At 48.0% G+C, this 18405-nt stretch overlaps 1 protein-coding gene and 1 non-coding gene across 4 annotated transcripts; one reads left to right on the top strand and one right to left on the bottom strand.

Annotated features, from left to right (window-relative positions):
- The first annotated feature begins 2456 nt into the window (after window positions 1-2456).
- On the top strand, window positions 2457-11542 carry LOC136536664 (silicon efflux transporter LSI2-like). 3 transcript variants are annotated; one of them, XM_066528881.1, is made up of 4 exons: window positions 2457-2810; window positions 9121-10489; window positions 10596-10785; window positions 10868-11542. In XM_066528881.1, exons 2-4 carry the CDS (start codon window positions 9254-9256, stop codon window positions 11134-11136), a joined length of 1695 nt encoding a protein of 564 aa, XP_066384978.1. In that variant the 5' UTR covers window positions 2457-2810; window positions 9121-9253; the 3' UTR covers window positions 11137-11542. The 3 variants fall into 3 exon arrangements, with proteins under 3 accessions (XP_066384978.1, XP_066384981.1, XP_066384986.1); XM_066528884.1 differs by lacking the exon at window positions 2457-2810 and adding an exon at window positions 8423-8568; XM_066528889.1 differs by lacking the exon at window positions 2457-2810 and adding an exon at window positions 8878-9032.
- A 1324-nt stretch (window positions 11543-12866) lies between these two features.
- On the bottom strand, window positions 12867-12939 carry TRNAK-CUU (transfer RNA lysine (anticodon CUU)). Its single transcript has one exon. It is a non-coding gene; the product is annotated as a tRNA-Lys (tRNA).
- Between the last annotated feature and the right edge of the window lie 5466 nt (window positions 12940-18405).

The raw sequence follows: 18405 nt of genomic DNA on the forward strand, positions 1-18405 counted from the left end.
CGCGGCCAGACATGCGTGCGCACGGCCGGCGCGCCGACGACAGCAAAGGAGCACGGTGACCGCGTCAACGCGAGGAACTCGACCCAAAACTTGCCATGCACGCTTTTAAAAGCGTCCTAAAAATCCAAATCGTTGATTCCATTGCCAAACCATCTATGCTATACTTAAGAGGGCATGTTAGGCTACTAAAACAAGCCCTAATACCCCATCACTCCTTAACCCAATCACTCTACAAAAATTGTCAAACTTAGCATTGTCAAACCATTTTCTGACCTAAGAAATTTGACTAAGTCTTGATCAGATTCGCGTCAATTTTGACTTCCAATTTATTAGGTATGCTAGCTAGTGAATTCATTTTTCGACCGCAGGTATTTCATCGTCACCTACAAAGTTTGTACTTCTAACTTTTTTAAAGTTCCGTATATACGTTCTATAGTGTTTTCGTTCAATAAAAATTTGCTAACATCCGTACTTGATAATTTCATACGTCACGAACAACCTTTCGTTATGCATTTCCGTTGGGCATTTTAAGTTACGTAAATTGATTTACACCCTATATTACATACATTAACACATAAATATGATGCTCATGTAGTGTTTTAGTAAACGATTTACAGTGTAACACCGAGGGTGTTACATTAACCGCCAATGGTATGATGATCCTGAATGGCACTACTAGTAGGAGTATTTGTAGATGCTGCTGGGAAGTCTCTGTTTATAGGGGTGGCTAGAACAGGAGCCACATGTAGAAATCAATTTGTAGAGGCAGTTGTATTTGAAGCTGTCTCTACAAATTGTTGTCTAGAAGTCATAAATCTACATCTAAAAATAGCAAAAAAAAAAATTAATCAAGGCAGATCCCACCAAGCAGACACATGCCATCAAAATCACAAGTCACACGATGTTTCGTGCATGTTTTCTCTAAGCACTCCACCCATAAGTTACTGTGTCCATTTGTACATTCCCCTCATATTTTTTGACCGAACCGGTAGGGGAGCCCCCTACCTATATTTTTTTAATTTTTTCTCATTAAATGAAAGAATGGTTATGTAAAAAAAAAAAAAAAACAGGAGTACAAGGCAACTAGGCCCAAAAGAAAAAATGAGTTAAACATAAAAGCTATCTCTCCGTAAACTAATTGGACCTTGCCTGGTTGGCTCGACTTTGGTACACACCATCTGACCATGATCAAAGATGACCCTGTTTCTTGTGGTCCAAATCACCCAACAAACAGTGATGAAGATTTCTCTAAACTCAGTATTCCCAAATATGCTTCGTACTTCTATCACCATATCAAGAGGAGGGAGATTGAGATCCCAAAGTATTATTGGTAAGTTCCAGCATTCCTGACTGAATTGCCATCGTATTATCTTCATCTGATTTAAAAATTAGAATCTGACCATGATCAAAGATGACCCTGTTTCTTGTGGTCCAAATCACCCAACAAACAGTGATGAAGATTTCTCTAAACTCAGTATTCCCAAATATGCTTCGTACTTCTATCACCATATCAAGAGGAGGGAGATTGAGATCCCAAAGTATTATTGGTAATAAGTTCCAGCATTCCTGACTGAATTGCCATCGTATTATCTTCATCTGATTTAAAAATTAGAATCTGGAACCCTAAACGAATTCAAATGAAAAGGTTTTCAAACTACAGAGTTGTAGATATCGTTAAGATCTATAACTTTGGTTTTGGTTGTTTCTCCATCCGAGATTATTTGAAAAATATGAGAAATTCAAACGTGATTTTTCTTGGATAGATGATTTTAAATAAAAAAAGTTACCAAATACAAAGTTGTATAAGTCTTTGAGATCTACCACTTTGGTTTTGATTGTTTCTCCATTCAAGATCGTTTGATAAATTTGAATTTTACTATGTTGCATCTTATTCATAGAGACGGCTCTAGATCCAATCATCTCTACAAATTAATTTCTACAGACAGTTGTACGAGTTGCCTCTAAAAATAGGGGCATTTGTAGAGGTGACTAAAAATAACAGTCACCTTTATAAATGGAATTTTAAAGCCGGCTCGTTTTGGAATCGATTTATAGAGATGACCGTGCATTCATGAACCGTCTCTATTTAAGAATCGAGACATTGCTAAAACTCAAATTTGCAGTAGTGTGGCAAAACTGTGAAACAGTCGACCGGGGTAATAACTAACCAATAATAAGCTCGTCACGCCCCCAAATTCGGGTAGCTGCAGGGCAACCAACGAGTAGCTTCTTGATCTAGCTAGCTGAGACCGATTTTCTCTCTCGCAACAAATGTTTCGTTGTCAGACAACGAACTGCTGGGAATCTAGCACCAAGTGTCAAAAGCAGAGCTTAATCACACGCATGGAAAAGTACAAGCGGAAATTAAGAGGGAACCTCCAAGCCCACACAGCTCACCACGCGCGGCGCCTCCCGGCCGCTTATTATTTATACGCCCGCGGCCACCGCAAGCATGCATATCCCAGTCCCAGCAACAGATCGAGTGAGAGGCGGCCTCGAGACCTGCTGGCTGCTGCCACGTCAAGCTACCTCCAGGCAATTCATCAGGCAGCCGATCGATTAGCATGCAGCGGTAGTAGACTTCTCCGGGCCTCCACACGGAAATCCATATAAAAATCCGCATCCAGATTACCCAAGATACTCTGTGCACTGCTTCTTCTCCTTCGACGTACCCGTGCACATGGATGCTGCTGACCTCCCATGATCTTCGATCTCCACACGTACGGTACGGCGGCAAGCTGAGAGGCGTGGTTGCGTGGCGTCCATGGATACCTAGCTGCTGCTCATCTGGTTGATCTGATGAGACAAATGTAAGCTTTTCTACCGGATGCTCTGCACTCTCTTCTCTTCTGTTTCATTTCGCAAGTAGTACTCCCGGCAGACCTTCCTTTACTTTACTTTATGCATGTTATTTTTCTCAGTTTGAAACTACTCTAATTTATGCATGACATGTCCGGGCGCATCTCTCGATTGACGATATATACTCTGTGTTGCGTTGAGTACGGCGTAGATGCATGTATGTGCACATGTGCATGCATGCAGCACGTACGTGTATTTGGTTTAGTAGTACTGGTCCTTTGGACCAAATCAATCAGATGAGATCCGACGAGCAATGATCGTACGTACACCTGCATCATAATTTTGCTGTCTGTCTGACTAACGGCCGTACGTTCATATCATGCGTATGATCCCGTGAGATCCGACGAGCAGAGACTGGTGATCTCACTGCAGTTAGCTGTACAACATCCGGCCGGCCTTTCTCAGTTTCGACTAACCGGAGCTAGTGAATTCAACCGCTATGGATCGGAACCATGCTAAATTCCTTTGCAAATTAAAACAATGAGATTCGTGTTCTGCATGCACGAAGTCATGGCAACGTACGTCGTAGAAGGATTTAGCTGAGCTAGTGCGTTTATCCGATTACTGTGCTTCAGTTGAGAAAACAAAAAGGAAAGAAGTGGAAACATGATTTAACGAGGAACAGGATTTCAATGTTAAAAGAGCATGTATTAAAATATACAATTTGAAACGTACAGAAACAATCATCTACTGCAAAAATTATTTTTCATAGTAATATCGAGTAACATCTATTTATGTTATGAATGTAGTATATAGGATATTTTGATATAACGAATTGTCAAAAGCTAGCAAGAGCAACAACAAGAGCCTTTGCCCAGTACATTATTTTGTTGGCCATGATGACCAAATTAAAACCAACGGCGAATCCAGTACGTTATTTGAACTGCAACAGCAGCACGGCAACAGTCTGGCCGCGCGCGGTGTCTTGCCCAGTCCGGCGTTAACCGCTACACAACACAACGTCCGTGCCTGTGTCCACCCGTCACCTTCACCCCTCCGGTGGGCGATGGCGAGTGCGCAGCCGAAAAAGGCAGGCATGCCGTTCGGTACCTCGGTTCATTACGGACACCCGTGTTCGGTTAAGTTGTGGTGACCCAAGAGGTACGTGCGACGTTGGGAATGAGTCGCGCCGATAGAGGTGGAAGCACGCCATCTTCGTATGATGTGTCGCTCCCTTATTCTAGTCGTCTATCATTTATGTAATATCAGAAATTTGTATCTCTGTGCTAGGATGGTCTAGCCCATGGCTGTAATCCTCTAGATCTTGTCCAGGGCGCTTGCCAGGAACACGTTGTTTGTACTAAATATTCCTATCTTAATTGTAAAGATAAAGATGTGCAAACCAAAGGAGACTTCCGTGAGCGCTCACGAGGCCACTCGCACGTTTCGTCGCTTGCCTAGCCGTACCCGTCTCTTTGTCTGCACCGCACGGGCAACGGCCAAACGCTAGCTAACGACGTGTCATCTCCCGCTGACGGTCTGTTGCTTCCTGCTTGGTTCGCTCGCCGCAACCGCAACAGTGACGGCCAGCCGGCCTCCCGCGGCGGCTCCCGTCCGGTGGTCGTCTACGGCTAGAGCCAGCTCGCGCGCGACGCGGATGGCACGTACGAACGGATCGGGTCGGGTCGCCATGGCCATCACAGTCTGTCAGTCGCATGCACCGCGTCGCCATCTAGGTCGATCTCATGTGTACTTGTTACCCTCGTTTGGACTTTCCGGTAGATGCGATGTCAAGAATTTTCTTTCTTTGCATCAAACAAACGGCAAGCTCCAATCCCGGCCACACGATTAATTTCGTCGACTGAGATTGTTGTAAAACAAGGTCGATCGGGAGATAGATTAATTGTGGCCACAGTGGTGCTCTGGCTTCTGCAGGCTTTGACTTCCGATAGACTGCTTGAGCTGGTGGAAGACAGGGAGTGGTAGAACCCGCAGAGGCCAGACAGGCGCGTCCCTGTGGCGTGGCAGCAACGTGCCAGCGACCGTCGTCTCGTCGTCGGGTGGAGCGGATTGGACCGGCGGCTGGCGCTGGTGAACGGGGGCCGGGCGACCGTGCGACCGAGCTGCATATATTAGTCGTCGCACGCGCGGGTCAGCTTAATTAATTCGATCGTGTGTCACGCTTCTACATAAGCAGGTCAACAGAGTCCTCTTGGTCAACCTAATTTTTTGCTGGTTCGTACCGGTGTTAACACAGCTGAGAAAAAAATCATGTACTAGGATCATCAGTAGTAGTAGTTAGGGCTGAACCTCGAACGTCGTCCTAGAGTCATCGTACGAATTTTTCAAAAAAGTTTCAGACGACTAGGACATCCGAGGCTGAAAAATCACAATAATAATACATACATGAGTCTCTGACCCCATTTCCGTTTTCACGGTGGTTCGCGCGATTCGACTATGGCGCACGAGAGACCGCGTCCACGTGGACTCGTAACTTTTCTTTTCAGTCCTGTACGTTTCTTTTCTGCCCTTTCCTTTACACGTTCTCAAACATTGTCCTAGAGTTATCGTACGAAATTTTCAAAAAAAAAAAATCCGACAACTAGGGCATCCGAGGCTGAAAAATCAGGATAATATGACATGAGCCTATGACCACCGGGTGAATTGGAGCGACTGACTACACATTTGCATTGGACCCAAAATGGAACCACAGTTTTTGCTTTCTTCCAACAACTTGTAAGTTGGAACTCGATCACAGCTTGGCATCACTAATACAGAGACGGGCTTTACTCCCGGTGGGGAACCCTCTTTAGTCCCGATTCCCCACCCGGGAGTAAGCATCCGGGACTAAAGGACCCAGCTTTAAAAAAAATAATACCTTCCACCGCTGCGTCCCATGAGATTCGAACCCAAGACCTCATGCATTGCCTCGCGCGTAGCTTACCACCCCACCTACACAACACATCTGACAATAGATGGGATGCTTCCCTTTCGAACTAACCCACCGGGGGACCTTTAGTCCCGGTTGGTGGCTCCAACCGGGACTAAAGGGTCCTTTAGTCCGGGTTGGTGTTACCAACCGGGACTAAAGGGTTTACCTTTAGTCCCGGTTGGTGTTACCAACCGGGACTAAAGGTTGAGGACTTTTAGTCCCGGTTGGTGGCTCCAACCGGGAGTAAAGGTCCACCTTTAGTCCCGGTTGGTGTCTTCAACCGGGACTAAAGGTCCCCCTGCCACTGTGCCGAGCGCAGTAGCCGTTGGGCAGGGACCTTTAGTCCCGGTTGGAGACACCAACCGGGACTAAAGGTCTCTCTAGTCCCGGGCGCAAAAAATGTCAGGACTAGAGCCTATTTTAGTCTCGGATGAAAGGTCTGTTCTCTACTAGTGCATCATCGCTGGCTTCAATAAACCGAACAGATCTCAGACGTGCTCTTATCTTTTTACCCTACTATGCTAGTGCGTTGGAACCAAAGCAGCATCACAGCCGATGCGTTGTTCTACACAGTCAGATCGACCCTTATCCTCTGCAGTTTTGCATGTGATTGGTATTGGCGATCTACGTGGTTGCCACAACACAAACACAAAGACTCTGTCCTTCAATGTTGGAGGGAGCACTAGCCACTAGCTAGAGCATCAACTGATCCAGGGAACGCACACCATAACTTTCATTCGATCTGCAGAACTGGATCTAGCAAGCGACAACTTCTCTTTTTGCCGTGTATCATTGCACGGAGCGGCCCCCGGTAGTGGCCATAGCAAACACCCTGTTTAGCAATCTGTACAACTGAATCATAGCCCCACGTACTTCTTTTAGGATCTATTTCTTCGTTGTCAACCCCCTCCCACTGGGCGAGGATAAAGCCTCTTCTTGCTTTTTGTCACATGAACCATGGGGCGACTCCACTGAACCCAAGTCAACACATTGCCGTGATGTCCGTACCGTGGCCACCTCATTTGTCGTCGTATGTGTGTGTACTTGAGGCCACTAAGCACGAGATAGTTGCTATGCACACTTGGTATACATGGATGCTTCCTTAATTAACAGCTAATGACATGTACTGAAGACTGGACAGAGTAGTTGGATCTCTGGTCTCTGGTCCTCTTCTATGTATAATTGAGTGAGTAACATTGAGGGGATAAGTTGGGCACAGTAATTCAGAGCTGAATCCATACCAATAAGGTTACATATAACATTAGTAATATACTAACATAGGGTTATTACTTATTAGAAGTTTATATTTTTCTTTCTTGGGTTACAAACAAATGACATCTATCTGCAGCTAAAAGAAGTTACTCTTTTTTTTTTTTTTTTGGGGGGGGGGGGGGGGGGATTCACTAACCAAAATATAAGTTTTAATGTATGAAACTCTCTTCTTCTCTGATATTATTGAAGCCATGTAAGTCCATTTGCACTACAAAAGGTCATATATAGGTACGTATGTTCATGTTTGTAACCAGCTAGCTAGGTCAGAGGGATCTTATATATGTAAAGGGCTATTCTTCAAACAGAGGTTTGAGAAAGATGGGTTGTTTTAGTGTCCTTAGAAGGTTGGTTGTTTATTAACTAAAAAAAGGATTCCATATAAAACAATCTCTTTCATTAAACCACGTAGGTAGTGAAGTGCTTAATCTTGAGTTGAAAATCTAACCAAAACCGACCATATATGTATGGATGCTTCCTTAACAGTTAGTATCACACTGATGAAGAGTAAAGATGGGACAAAAGAGCCGGACATATATACTGATCGAAGGTTGAGTGAGTTCAAGTGTGGTAGTTGTTGGATCACAATAACTTGGGTTCATGATGAATTTGAAGAAGCCAATAGGTGACATATGACATGCGTAACATATGGTTATTCAGAAGATTATCGTACTCTCTAGGGTTATTACAAACAAACAAATGACATTTCTCTGCAGCTAAAATAAGTTATTTTCAGAGTTGATGTTTTCACGAAACCTAATATAAAGTCTAGTTGTTTCAATGAAATTATATTCCTCTATATTCTTGAAACCTTACAATCTGATAATAGGTACCACTGCCGAATTTGTGAACAAACTGTAGGTCGGAGTGATCTTATCTGCAAGAGGGTATGCTTGAAACAGATATTCGACTGCGAAAGATGAGTCGCTTAATGTTTAAGTAAAGAAATTGTAGAAAACAATCTCTTTCATCAAACAAACCCCTTACGTGGTGAAATTATATATGCTCAGTCTTGAGTTAAAAAAAAAAAACAAACCGAGGTACCATCGGTGCACGGATGCTTCCTTAACAGTTAATACACTGATAAAAAGTGAGGATGAGACAAATTAGAGGAGGCGGAGACACATATCATAGAAGGTTGAGTGAGTTTAATGGTGATAGTTGTTGGATTGGATGACAATAACTTGGACAAATTCGTGATGAATTGGTACAAAAGCTAATAGGTAACGTACATATGACATGAGTGACATAGGTTATTCACAAGACTACGGTACTTCTCTAGTGTAGGGTTAAAATGCAGTGTCCTTGAGTTTTTCACCTCGCCGCACGAAACCAGACGGGCCATTTTTTGAAGAAGAAAAAAAAAAACAGACGGGTCCAATAAGCAACCTCACCAACAAGCCCAGCCATGTGTCCTCCGTTGACGGACGCTGATGTCAGGTCTATCTCGCGGACCAGCAATAAATACCCGTCCCAAGTCCCCCAGCCTGGAGGAGATAACATCCATCAGCGAACGCCAGCAAACACAGTCGAGGCCGCCGCGAGCCGCGACGAGTAAGACCCGCGAGGTGAGCACTTGAATTGAGATCCCAAGTGGAGTTCCCTTCCATTCCGTCCCCTCGATCGTCACCAACTCATCAGCGTCAACCGATGATCCTTTTATTTGCACGCGTGCCTGCCGCATCGCCGTCCGCGGGCGAGGTGGCCTATTTCTGGACGTGCTTCTGACCGCAGCTTGTTCGCTGGCCGGTTTGTAGGCTGATAAGTCTGCCTGATGCTGGTTCGTCCTGAGAGGAAAAACCAAGGAGCGTAGCTGCATCATCGCTGCACTGCTCACGGCGAGGCAGCAGCACAGCAGTGCATATCTAATCTAGCAGACGTGACAGTTACTAGCTAGTGGCCATACATTGGTTCTCGCGGCTAGGGTCCAGTGCCAGCCGCCAGTCGCTAGCTGTGGCCCGCGCAAGGACGCATATTCCCGGCTCGGCTGCGCTGCGCCAAATATCAGTCACTTCACTCCCGCCGTGCCGTGGTTCTGCGCGCGTCGATTACCATTTTAACACCTAGCAGCTAGTTTGTTGTTGTTGTTGACGATGCTTCTCTATGCTCCGGTTTTGCAGGATCTAGCTAGGCAGCCAGGAACAAGCTAGGCCCCTCGTCCCGGACCACGCAGATCGCACGAACATTAGCCAAGTCTTCATCGATCGCCGCCGTCTTGCCGCCGGCCGTTACGTACGGTTCCCCTCGACGACCATGACGCTTGCGAGCACGGACAAGGTGGTGCTGGGATGCATCGCGTTCACCGTCTTCTGGGTGCTGGCCGTGTTCCCCTCGGTGCCCTTCATGCCCGTGGGCCGCACCGCGGGCTCCCTCCTGGGCGCCATGCTCATGGTGCTCTTCCGCGTCATGACCCCCGAGGAGGCCTACAAGGCCATCGACCTCCCGATCCTGGGCCTCCTCTTCGGCACCATGGTGGTGAGCATCTTCCTGGAGCGCGCCGACATGTTCAAGTACCTCGGCAGCGCGCTGGCGTGGCGGAGCCGGGGCAGCAAGGACCTGCTCTTCCGCGTCTGCCTCGTGTCCGCCGTCGCCAGCGCGCTCTTCACCAACGACACCTGCTGCGTCGTGCTCACCGAGTTCATCCTCAAGCTGGCGAGGCAGAACAACCTGCCCCCGCAGCCGTTCCTGCTGGCCCTGGCCTCCAGCTCCAACATCGGATCCTCCGCCACGCCCATCGGGAACCCGCAGAACCTCGTCATCGCCGTGCAGAGCGGCATCACCTTCGGACAGTTCCTCGTCGGCGTCTTCCCGGCCATGATCGTCGGCGTCGTCACCAACACCTGCATCCTGCTCTGCTACTTCTGGAGGTACCTCTCCGTGCCGGAGAAGGACCAGGAGGGCGGTGCCGCCGAGAGGGGGCCCGAGGTCGTGGCCGACGAAGAGGTCACCTCGCACAGGTTCACGCCGGCAAGGATGTCGCACGCCTCCTCCGTCAACGGCGGCCTCGGCATCGACGCCGACTGCGTCAGCGAGCCCATTCGACGGACCGACAGCCTCAACAGGGCCGACACGCTCAGCATGAGGAGCCGGAGCTACAACTCGGAGGGCGACATCCAGGTTGCCATCAGGTCCATGCGCGCGTCCAACATGTCGCAGGAGATGGTGGAGGTGTCGACCGTCTGCGACAGGCGCGACGACGGCGGTGGCGTCGGGCCCAGGAAGATCACAAGGACGACCAGCCACCAGCGCAGCGTCATCATCGAGGACGCGCCCGAGGCTGACGCCGACGATGGCCAGAAGGGCAAGGACGGCGACGACGTGAAGGAGAAGAGATGGAAGGTGCTCGTGTGGAAGAGCGCTGTGTATCTCACCACACTTGGGATGCTCGTCGCGCTTCTCATGGGGCTCAACATGTCCTGGTCTGCCATCACTGCTGCTCTCGTCCTCCTCGCACTTGATTTCACTGACGCACAGGCTTGCCTGGAGAAGGTACTGTAACTGTACTGCTTCCTATTAGATCATTATTGCTATTTTATTTTCCTTTAGCCATGCATGATGCCCTGATGATGATGATGATGATTTGCGCTCGCTGCAGGTGTCATACTCTTTGTTGATCTTCTTCTGTGGGATGTTCATAACGGTCGACGGCTTCAACAGGACCGGCATACCCAATGCGCTCTGGGAGCTTGTCGAACCGCATTCCAGAATCGACAGTGCCAAAGGCACGGCGCTTCTCGCGGTCGTGATTCTTGTTCTTTCAAATGTGGCCTCAAATGTTCCAACTGGTATTACTCCTGACACGTTGCTTACCTTTAGTTTGTTTTCAAATGTTACTGATGATGCTGAATATCTGAAACTTCGTTTCAGTTCTGCTGCTGGGCTCAAGAGTGGCAGCGTCAGCAGCTGCAATCTCCCCAGCTTCACAGAAGAAAGCCTGGCTCATACTAGCATGGGTCAGCACGGTGGCCGGCAACCTCACTCTCTTGGGCTCAGCCGCGAATCTGATCGTCTGCGAGCAGGCGCGGCGGGCACAGTTCTTCGGGTACAACCTCACCTTCTGGAGCCACCTTCGCTTCGGCTTGCCGTCGACCATCATCATCACCGCCATCGGCCTGCTCATCGTGGCCAGTTACTGAATCCACACAAAGGGTCTCGGCCTCGCACTAGCTGTGTGTAGCCAGGCAGAACGCTGCAGGAAACAAGTAAACCAGAAGGAAGGAAAGAAACAGCAGTGCAAATGGTAATGTACCTGAAGAAGGAGATGTTGTACCGATAGGTCTTTGTTGTGCTTACGTTGTAACAGTTTTTATGTTTGTGTAAGTTTGTTTCGCGCAACCGATGCCTCAAGGCGCCGGGTTGCCCATCTGCTAAGGCAAATAATGGGCAAGATTAATGTAGATGGCATGAAGTAGAGGCCGGCCCCCTGTTCTAGTTAAAAAGGCGAAAACTTGGTCTAGCTAGTTCAGCTAGGAGGGCTGGCGAGATTGTATGGTGCGTTTCTCAATTTGGTGATGTCAAGGGACTGTTGTCCTTGTGTGTGAACTTCTCTCCGTGAAGAAACAAGGTTGTGCCAAACTGTACCTGGACTTTGTAACTTTGCACTGCGTTTGCAAAACGAAAAATGTTGCAATTTGCCTCAAGCAATGAGCACATAGGAATTCATGTGTGAAATCCGCTGAAGGCCTGAATTTTTTTTTCGAACGTGCCTCGGGCATGGTTTTCATTAAGAAGGAGAAGAGAGTTTACATGAAATTACAACTAAACGCCATGGTAATCCACCGATTACCAAAGCACTACGGCCCACGGGCAACGAGTGAAATTGATTTACATAGTACTATGCTTGCGACGGGAATAACCCCTGAAGACTACATCAGTGTTAGCAAAGACAGGAGGTGCTTGTATCCTGCCAAACACCACTCCTCGGCCTTGCCCCAGATCGAGCAAGCCAGCCCAGCCGCGTCAGTAGAAGCTCCATCAAAAGTGCGCGAGTTCCTCTCCTTCCACAGTCTCCAGCCAACTAGGAAGAAGAGCGAATCGAACCCCTTTCTCGCCGGTTTTACAACGAGCTTTCTGTTGCGCATCCACCACTCCATGACATCCTCCTCATTGACGAGCACAACATCCAGGAGATGGAGTTTGTCCAGTAGAATGGCCCAGATCTCCCTGCTATAGACACAACCCAAGATGATATGATTCATACTCTCCGTCATTTGGTCACAAGTGATGTAGATGCTACTGTCTTGCAAGCCATGGCGAAACCGCCGTTCTGCGGTCCAGCATCTCCTGTGCAATACCAACCAGAAGAAGGCACGAACTCTTGGCGGCGCCGAGGTCTTCCAAATCTCCCTTGCCCCAAGAGTCCTCGAAGCACCAAAGAACATGGCTCCATAAGCCGAGGCCGAAGAGTAGGCTCCATCCGGTGTGAGCCTCCACCGAAACACATCAGGTGTTCCCTACAAGGACAGAAATCTCCGAACTTGCTACCACACAAACATGAACTCGTTGATGACCTGAACCGTATGTGCTCCGGTGATGTGGCGCACCCAAGCATTACCCGGCAGTGCATCACATACCAGCACCCCCCGACGCCTTGCTGCAACAGCCTGAAAGAGCGCCGGCGCCAATGACTGAAGGCCTGAATGGTGAACAGTTCAGCAAATTTTCACTTTGCACTGCATTTGCAAAACGAAAAATGTAACAATTTGCCTCAGGCAATGGGGACATAGGAATTCATAAGGTGTGAAATCTGCTGAAGACCTGAATGGCGAACAGTTCAGAAAATTTGCTGAGAATTCATAAGGTGTGAAATCTGCTGAAGACCTGAATGGAGAACAGCAAAATTTGTGGATAAAAAAAAAAAGAGAAACGCCCACCGTGGGGCTCGAACCCACGACCACAAGGTTAAGAGCCTTGCGCTCTACCTACTGAGCTAGACGGGCATACTTATTTCGAATGCTAATGATTTAATCACACCTAGTGACATACAAGTTGGACGTGGTTCGGTGGCTGTGTATGTATCTATGGATCGTCTTCGTAATTTCAAAGGTACTCTCCAGTGAAATGAAACATATCCTTCTCGATGTCATTTTCCGGTCGCATAGTACCTTTATTTATGGGAGGAGGACACTCTACGACTCATAGCAGATAACTCACTGATAGCATGTGAAATGGAACATTTCATGAGACAAAGGGAAAACTTGGTAAGTTGGTATGCAACCACGAAGGTGTTAAGAGTTGATCGAAGGGCTCGATCAAAGGATCGAGTCATAACAGCATAACTGGCTCAGTTGCCGTGATCGGAGGCAATCATTTATCTAACTAGGTGAATTTTCTTGTGTGTTGCTGTGTGATTGGAGAGAACTTAAACTTCGGCTAAAAGAAGAAAAAAGATTTTAGATAAACAGTAATGCTATGAACCGGACGTCCGTCTGTCCAGACGCTTCGTTGCTGGGCCACGACGCCAGCCCAACAACCCACGCTTCTTCGTTTCTCAAAAAAAATTGCTCATCCACTTATTCTTATCTACTCGTTCCTCTTCCTATCGCTCTTTTATTTGCTCGCTTGCCGCCTCCGAGCGCACAGCCGCTGGCCCTCCAAGGTGCATCGCTCGGCCACCTTCGAGGCGCACCACTTGGCCGCTGCCCTTGTCAGGCATGGCATGCGACCGCCTCCGAGTCACAGCGCTCGGCTACGGCCCTGCCAGGCGCGGCGTGCTACTGCACTCTCCAAGTCGCACAGCCGCGGCCTTCCCATCGCTCGTGCGGACGATGCCCCCTTCCACAACATGTAGCCACTGCCGCCGTCACACTGCCTACAAGCGCCGCCGGGCCGCTGCCTCCGGTGAACACCACACACCGACGAGCCTCCAGTCTACCCAGCAGTAAGGAGATGTTAGGTTGAAAGCACATGTTGCAAGAGTATGTTTCAATTGTTTCAGATGTTTCAGAAGTATGTTGCAAGTATTTCGTATGGATGCTACAATAATAGATCGTGATGTTACACATGTTTCAATGGTTGTATACGTATGTTGCAAGCGTCTGCTCTAAATGTTTCATCTGCTTTTCCAGACGTATGTTACAACTGTGCTTATTCAGATGTTGCATATGTTTCACACATATGTTGTAAGAGTATGTTCAAAATATTTCAGTTATTTCAGTCTTATGTTACAATAAGTGTTTTTATGTTGCAAGTGTTTTATTTGATGTTGCATATGTTTCACACACATGTTGTAAATGTATGTTCCAAATGTTTCATCTGCTTTAGACGTGCGCCTGTGTTCCTGCGGACGGGGCGTGCTCGTCCTCATCTCAGCTCCCAGGTCCTGCCCGCGCGGAGAGAGAGAGAGATGAGGGGGGAAGGGGCGGCGAGCGCGGGGCGGGGCGAGACGAACGGGTGCGGGGTACGCATGCGTGGCGGGACGAGGCAGACTGGAAAGGACTGCAGCTATATGGTAGGAGTACGACGCATTTCTGCTGGGCCATTCGGTACCGTCCGATGGAATCCTATCCCATCGAATGTCCGGGCGCCAGCGATTCACTTAGATAAAAGATCACAGAGAGCATACAACGGTACATACAACGCTCTGACTATGCCAAAAGCATGATAACGGAAGCCTATTTTTGGGCTAATGAGTAATGACAACCTAAATGAAACTAAGACTCAATATAACATAAACGAAATGAACATTCTTAAACTGAAATTGCCATAAGATAGTCTAGAGGAAGGCCAATAACATGTTAAGTAGAATAATACTTACATGAAGCATATTTTTTTAAATAAATATAAGCGATGATATTTTGATTCCAAACATTTGCGACAAGGTGGCTAATTAGTTTTGACTGCATCAAACATTTCAGGTAGCATGCATACCCCATTTGTTCATAGTACTGAATGCAAGATAAGATAAAACCTAAGTCTATATCGACAGAGCAGGAGGCGCAAACATGATGAAGCTCCGACCTGACGCTACTGTCTAATAAGATGATGCTACTATAGTACTATTCAAGGAGCATTGGGAGGAGAATAGATCGGAGAAGAACCTGCCAGATTAAAAAAATAAAAACAGGTTGGTGTGCAAATGTGCAAATCGGAGGGAATTAGAGATTGGCATGCAGAAAATTCGCTTGGATATATATAATATATTATAATGCTTTGGTTTCCTGTTGGCGTCTGCGATGAGGAAACCAATGAATTCAGGGAAATTTAGGGGGTGTTTGGTTGCTACAGGAAAATTTTAGTCCCTGTCCTATCGGATGTTTAGACACATGCATGAAGTATTAAATATAGACGAAAAAATAACTAATTGCACAGATTATGGCTAATTTGCGAGACGAATTTTTTAAGCCTAATTAGTCCATGATTTGATAATGTTGTGCTACAGTAAATATATGCTAATGGCGGATTAATTAGGCTTAATAAATTCGTCTCGTAAATTAGTCTCCATCGGTGTAATTAGTTTTATAATTAACTCATATTTAATTCTCCTAAATAGCATCCGAACGTCCGATGTGACATAGACTAAAATTTAGTCCAGGAAACCAAACACCCCTTACTCTGCTTGGTGGCCTCTTAACAGGGAAGCTACTCACAATTGCTTGCAAACAATAACTATCAATGGGTATTCTCTCTAAACGGAAAGGAGATGAGAGTAAATATGCGTCTTTTACCAGTCTTAATCTGTCTAAAATTTAGAGAAACTTATTTATTATGAGACGAAGGTAGTAGGTTTTATAGATTTGTTCGTGTAGTCCGGCCACACCGTGCATAAGGGGGTCCCATGTCTAATGAGAACACATTTAAGCTCTACCAATCTAGGTGACGCGGATGTAGCTATGAAGACATAGTGGCACCGGGCATTTTGCTGTTCAGGAATTACCAACACCAATGAATTGAGGAGGTTGACCATTGTAGCAAATCCACCGACGCCATGCCTGCCCCTAAGGGCAAATCTTCATCTCCCAGAGTCCCAGGTCAATACACTATGCTGACCTGAAGGTTGACACGAGTAGAGTGGGGTGGCACCTTCTTCATGATATGACGACAAGATTGGAACTCTATGCAGATCGGATAGAATTTGTGTCAATGAAGAATTTTCGGACAGTGTTTAGCCAGAGAGAGTTTTGAGCCTCGAAGACCTGCTAACGCCATGTTTTTCTTTTGTTTCATCGATCTGAGATTTAAAATTTGTCAACGGCCTCGATCTGATGTCTAAAGGTGACCGAAGTCGCTGCGAATCCCGTTGAATCGTCCACAACCAACTTGATGTTGAGATCCATAGCACCCAACTGACACCGGAACCTGGTGAAGTGGCCGTGGTCGATGGCGTGCGGCTTCAGGACGCGATGTCTCTGATACCAATTCTGATAATTGTGTGCAGTTACTTCATAATGCTTGATGTTCAGATACACGGCGCAGGCGGTAGACTCTCCCACACGCCGTGGACCCAATCTGAGTCATAAACCTTGGCATTCCGCTTGCTTCCAGCGTCTTCGTCGGCCCGTTCTTCAACTGACTTCGCGCCCTTGATCTCACCAGCTGCATTTCCTGGATCATCTGTAGTTCAGTACTCACAGTGGTTCTCATCTCTAGTGAAGCGGTGGGCCAGCGCGGTGGCGCTGGGCTGGCGGGCAGCGCTGCGGCTCAAACGGCGGTGGCGGCGCCGAGACGCGCGAATGCGCAGGGGGTGCCGTCGACGACAGCGACACGGTGGAGAACGGGCGGCTGAGACGACTTCTGCCTCACCTGGGCGTCGGGCTCTTCGACAGGAGAGGGCAGAGGCCACACGGGCACGTGGCCGATCTCCGGCTAGGGTCCACGGCAGGACGCGCGGGGCGGCTTTTACGGCACCGGAATTCGACGACGAGCCCACCGGTGCGGTTCTTGGCGGCAGAAACAAGGACGGCGGCGGTCCTCGCTGGTTCACAGAGAGAGGCGGCGGCGGCGCGCGATGCGGACGAGGGAGCAGCTGCGCAGGAGCCAGGAGGGCATGGGTTCTCCCGAATAGATGCGGGATAGGGAGAGAGGATGCGGGCCCGAGGTACTCGCGCGTAGGGGATGGAGTCGGCTCAAGCTCCCTCGGCGCGCGCGCCTACACCGTGTCGGATTCCTCGGTTCACGCCCTCGATCGGGCGCTGCTTCCTTAGTCCCTACTAACCTATGGTTGTCGGACTCGGAGAAGACGGGGACGGGTCGGGTCGGGCTCGGTTCCTCCAGCTGGCGCTGCTGCTTTACCTGCGCGGTGGCCGGTGGGGAGAAGTCGAGAAGAACAGAGGCGGGCCGCACCGGGCAGCGGCACAGGCGTGGGTGCGGTGCTGCTCCGCGCTGCTTGTTGATGGGCTGAGGTCACGGGCGGCTGATGGGCCGGAGGAGCCGTGCGGCGCTGGGCTTTGGCCTGCTGAGGGAGGGCGTGAGCGCGGGGATGGATGGGTCAGGGAAGCGGGCTGGCGCTCACGCAAGGCTGCGCAGGGCGCTGGCGCAGCGAGCGGGCCAAACAGAAAAGGCCGGGGCGCAGTTTGTTCGCCCAGTCGAACGGGCCGAAAGCAAGAATAATACAATGGAGGAAGTAGAAAAATATTTTTCTTTTATTGATGTCTTCACCACTTTTCCAAATTGTTTTGAAACTATTGAAATTGAGAACTCACAAACTTTAACAACATGATTTTGTAAATAAACTTTTAAAATTATTTAAAACCAAACTTTAATTTTGAAAGCCAAAACAAACTATTTGTGAGACTTTTTAAACTAAAATTTGAATATATTTTGAGCTTTTTTCAAATATATTTTAAAGCTATTTTGAAAATTAAAAGCCCTTTTGTAAACATACTTATAAAACACATTTTGAAGTAAATTTTAAATATTTTTTAATTCAAATTTGAACAAAGTTTTCAAACATAATTTTGAAACTTTTATTTTTCTAAAAGCCAACAAAACCTAATAGTGGCTTAACCGAATTTTAGAAATTCATTTTTCACACAATAAACGGTTGTTTGTGTACTGAACCGTCTGTGATAAGAAAATTATCACAAATGAGTGGACCCAATCTGAGTCATAAACCTTGGCATTCCGCTTGCTTCCAGCGTCTTCGTCGGCCCGTTCTTCAACTGACTTCGCGCCCTTGATCTCACCAGCTGCATTTCCTGGATCATCTGTAGTTCAGTACTCACAGTGGTTCTCATCTTTAGTGAAGCGGTGGGCCAGCGCGGTGGCGCTGGGCTGGCGGGCAGCGCCGAAGCAGAGTGCTGAGGCGGGCTGCAGCGCTGCGGCTCAAACGGCGGTGGCGGCGCCGAGACGCGCGAATGCGCAGGGGGTGCCGTCGACGACGGCGACACGGTGGAGAACGGGCGGCTGAGACGACTTCTGCCTCACCTGGGCGTCGGGCTCTTCGATAGGAGAGGGCAGAGGCCACA

The sequence above is a fragment of the Miscanthus floridulus genome, chromosome 1, assembly GCF_019320115.1.
Source record: "Miscanthus floridulus cultivar M001 chromosome 1, ASM1932011v1, whole genome shotgun sequence".
Lineage (NCBI taxonomy): Eukaryota > Viridiplantae > Streptophyta > Magnoliopsida > Poales > Poaceae > Miscanthus > Miscanthus floridulus.

Bases quoted from the DNA above. Each gene is read 5' to 3' on its own strand.
- LOC136536664 (XM_066528881.1), top strand. From the start codon at position 9,254: ATGACGCTTGCGAGCACGGACAAGGTGGTGCTGGGATGCATCGCGTTC. The intron at 10,490-10,595 runs GTACTGTAACTG...CGCTCGCTGCAG, and splicing joins CACAGGCTTGCCTGGAGAAG to GTGTCATACTCTTTGTTGAT. The intron at 10,786-10,867 runs GTATTACTCCTG...ACTTCGTTTCAG, and splicing joins GGCCTCAAATGTTCCAACTG to TTCTGCTGCTGGGCTCAAGA.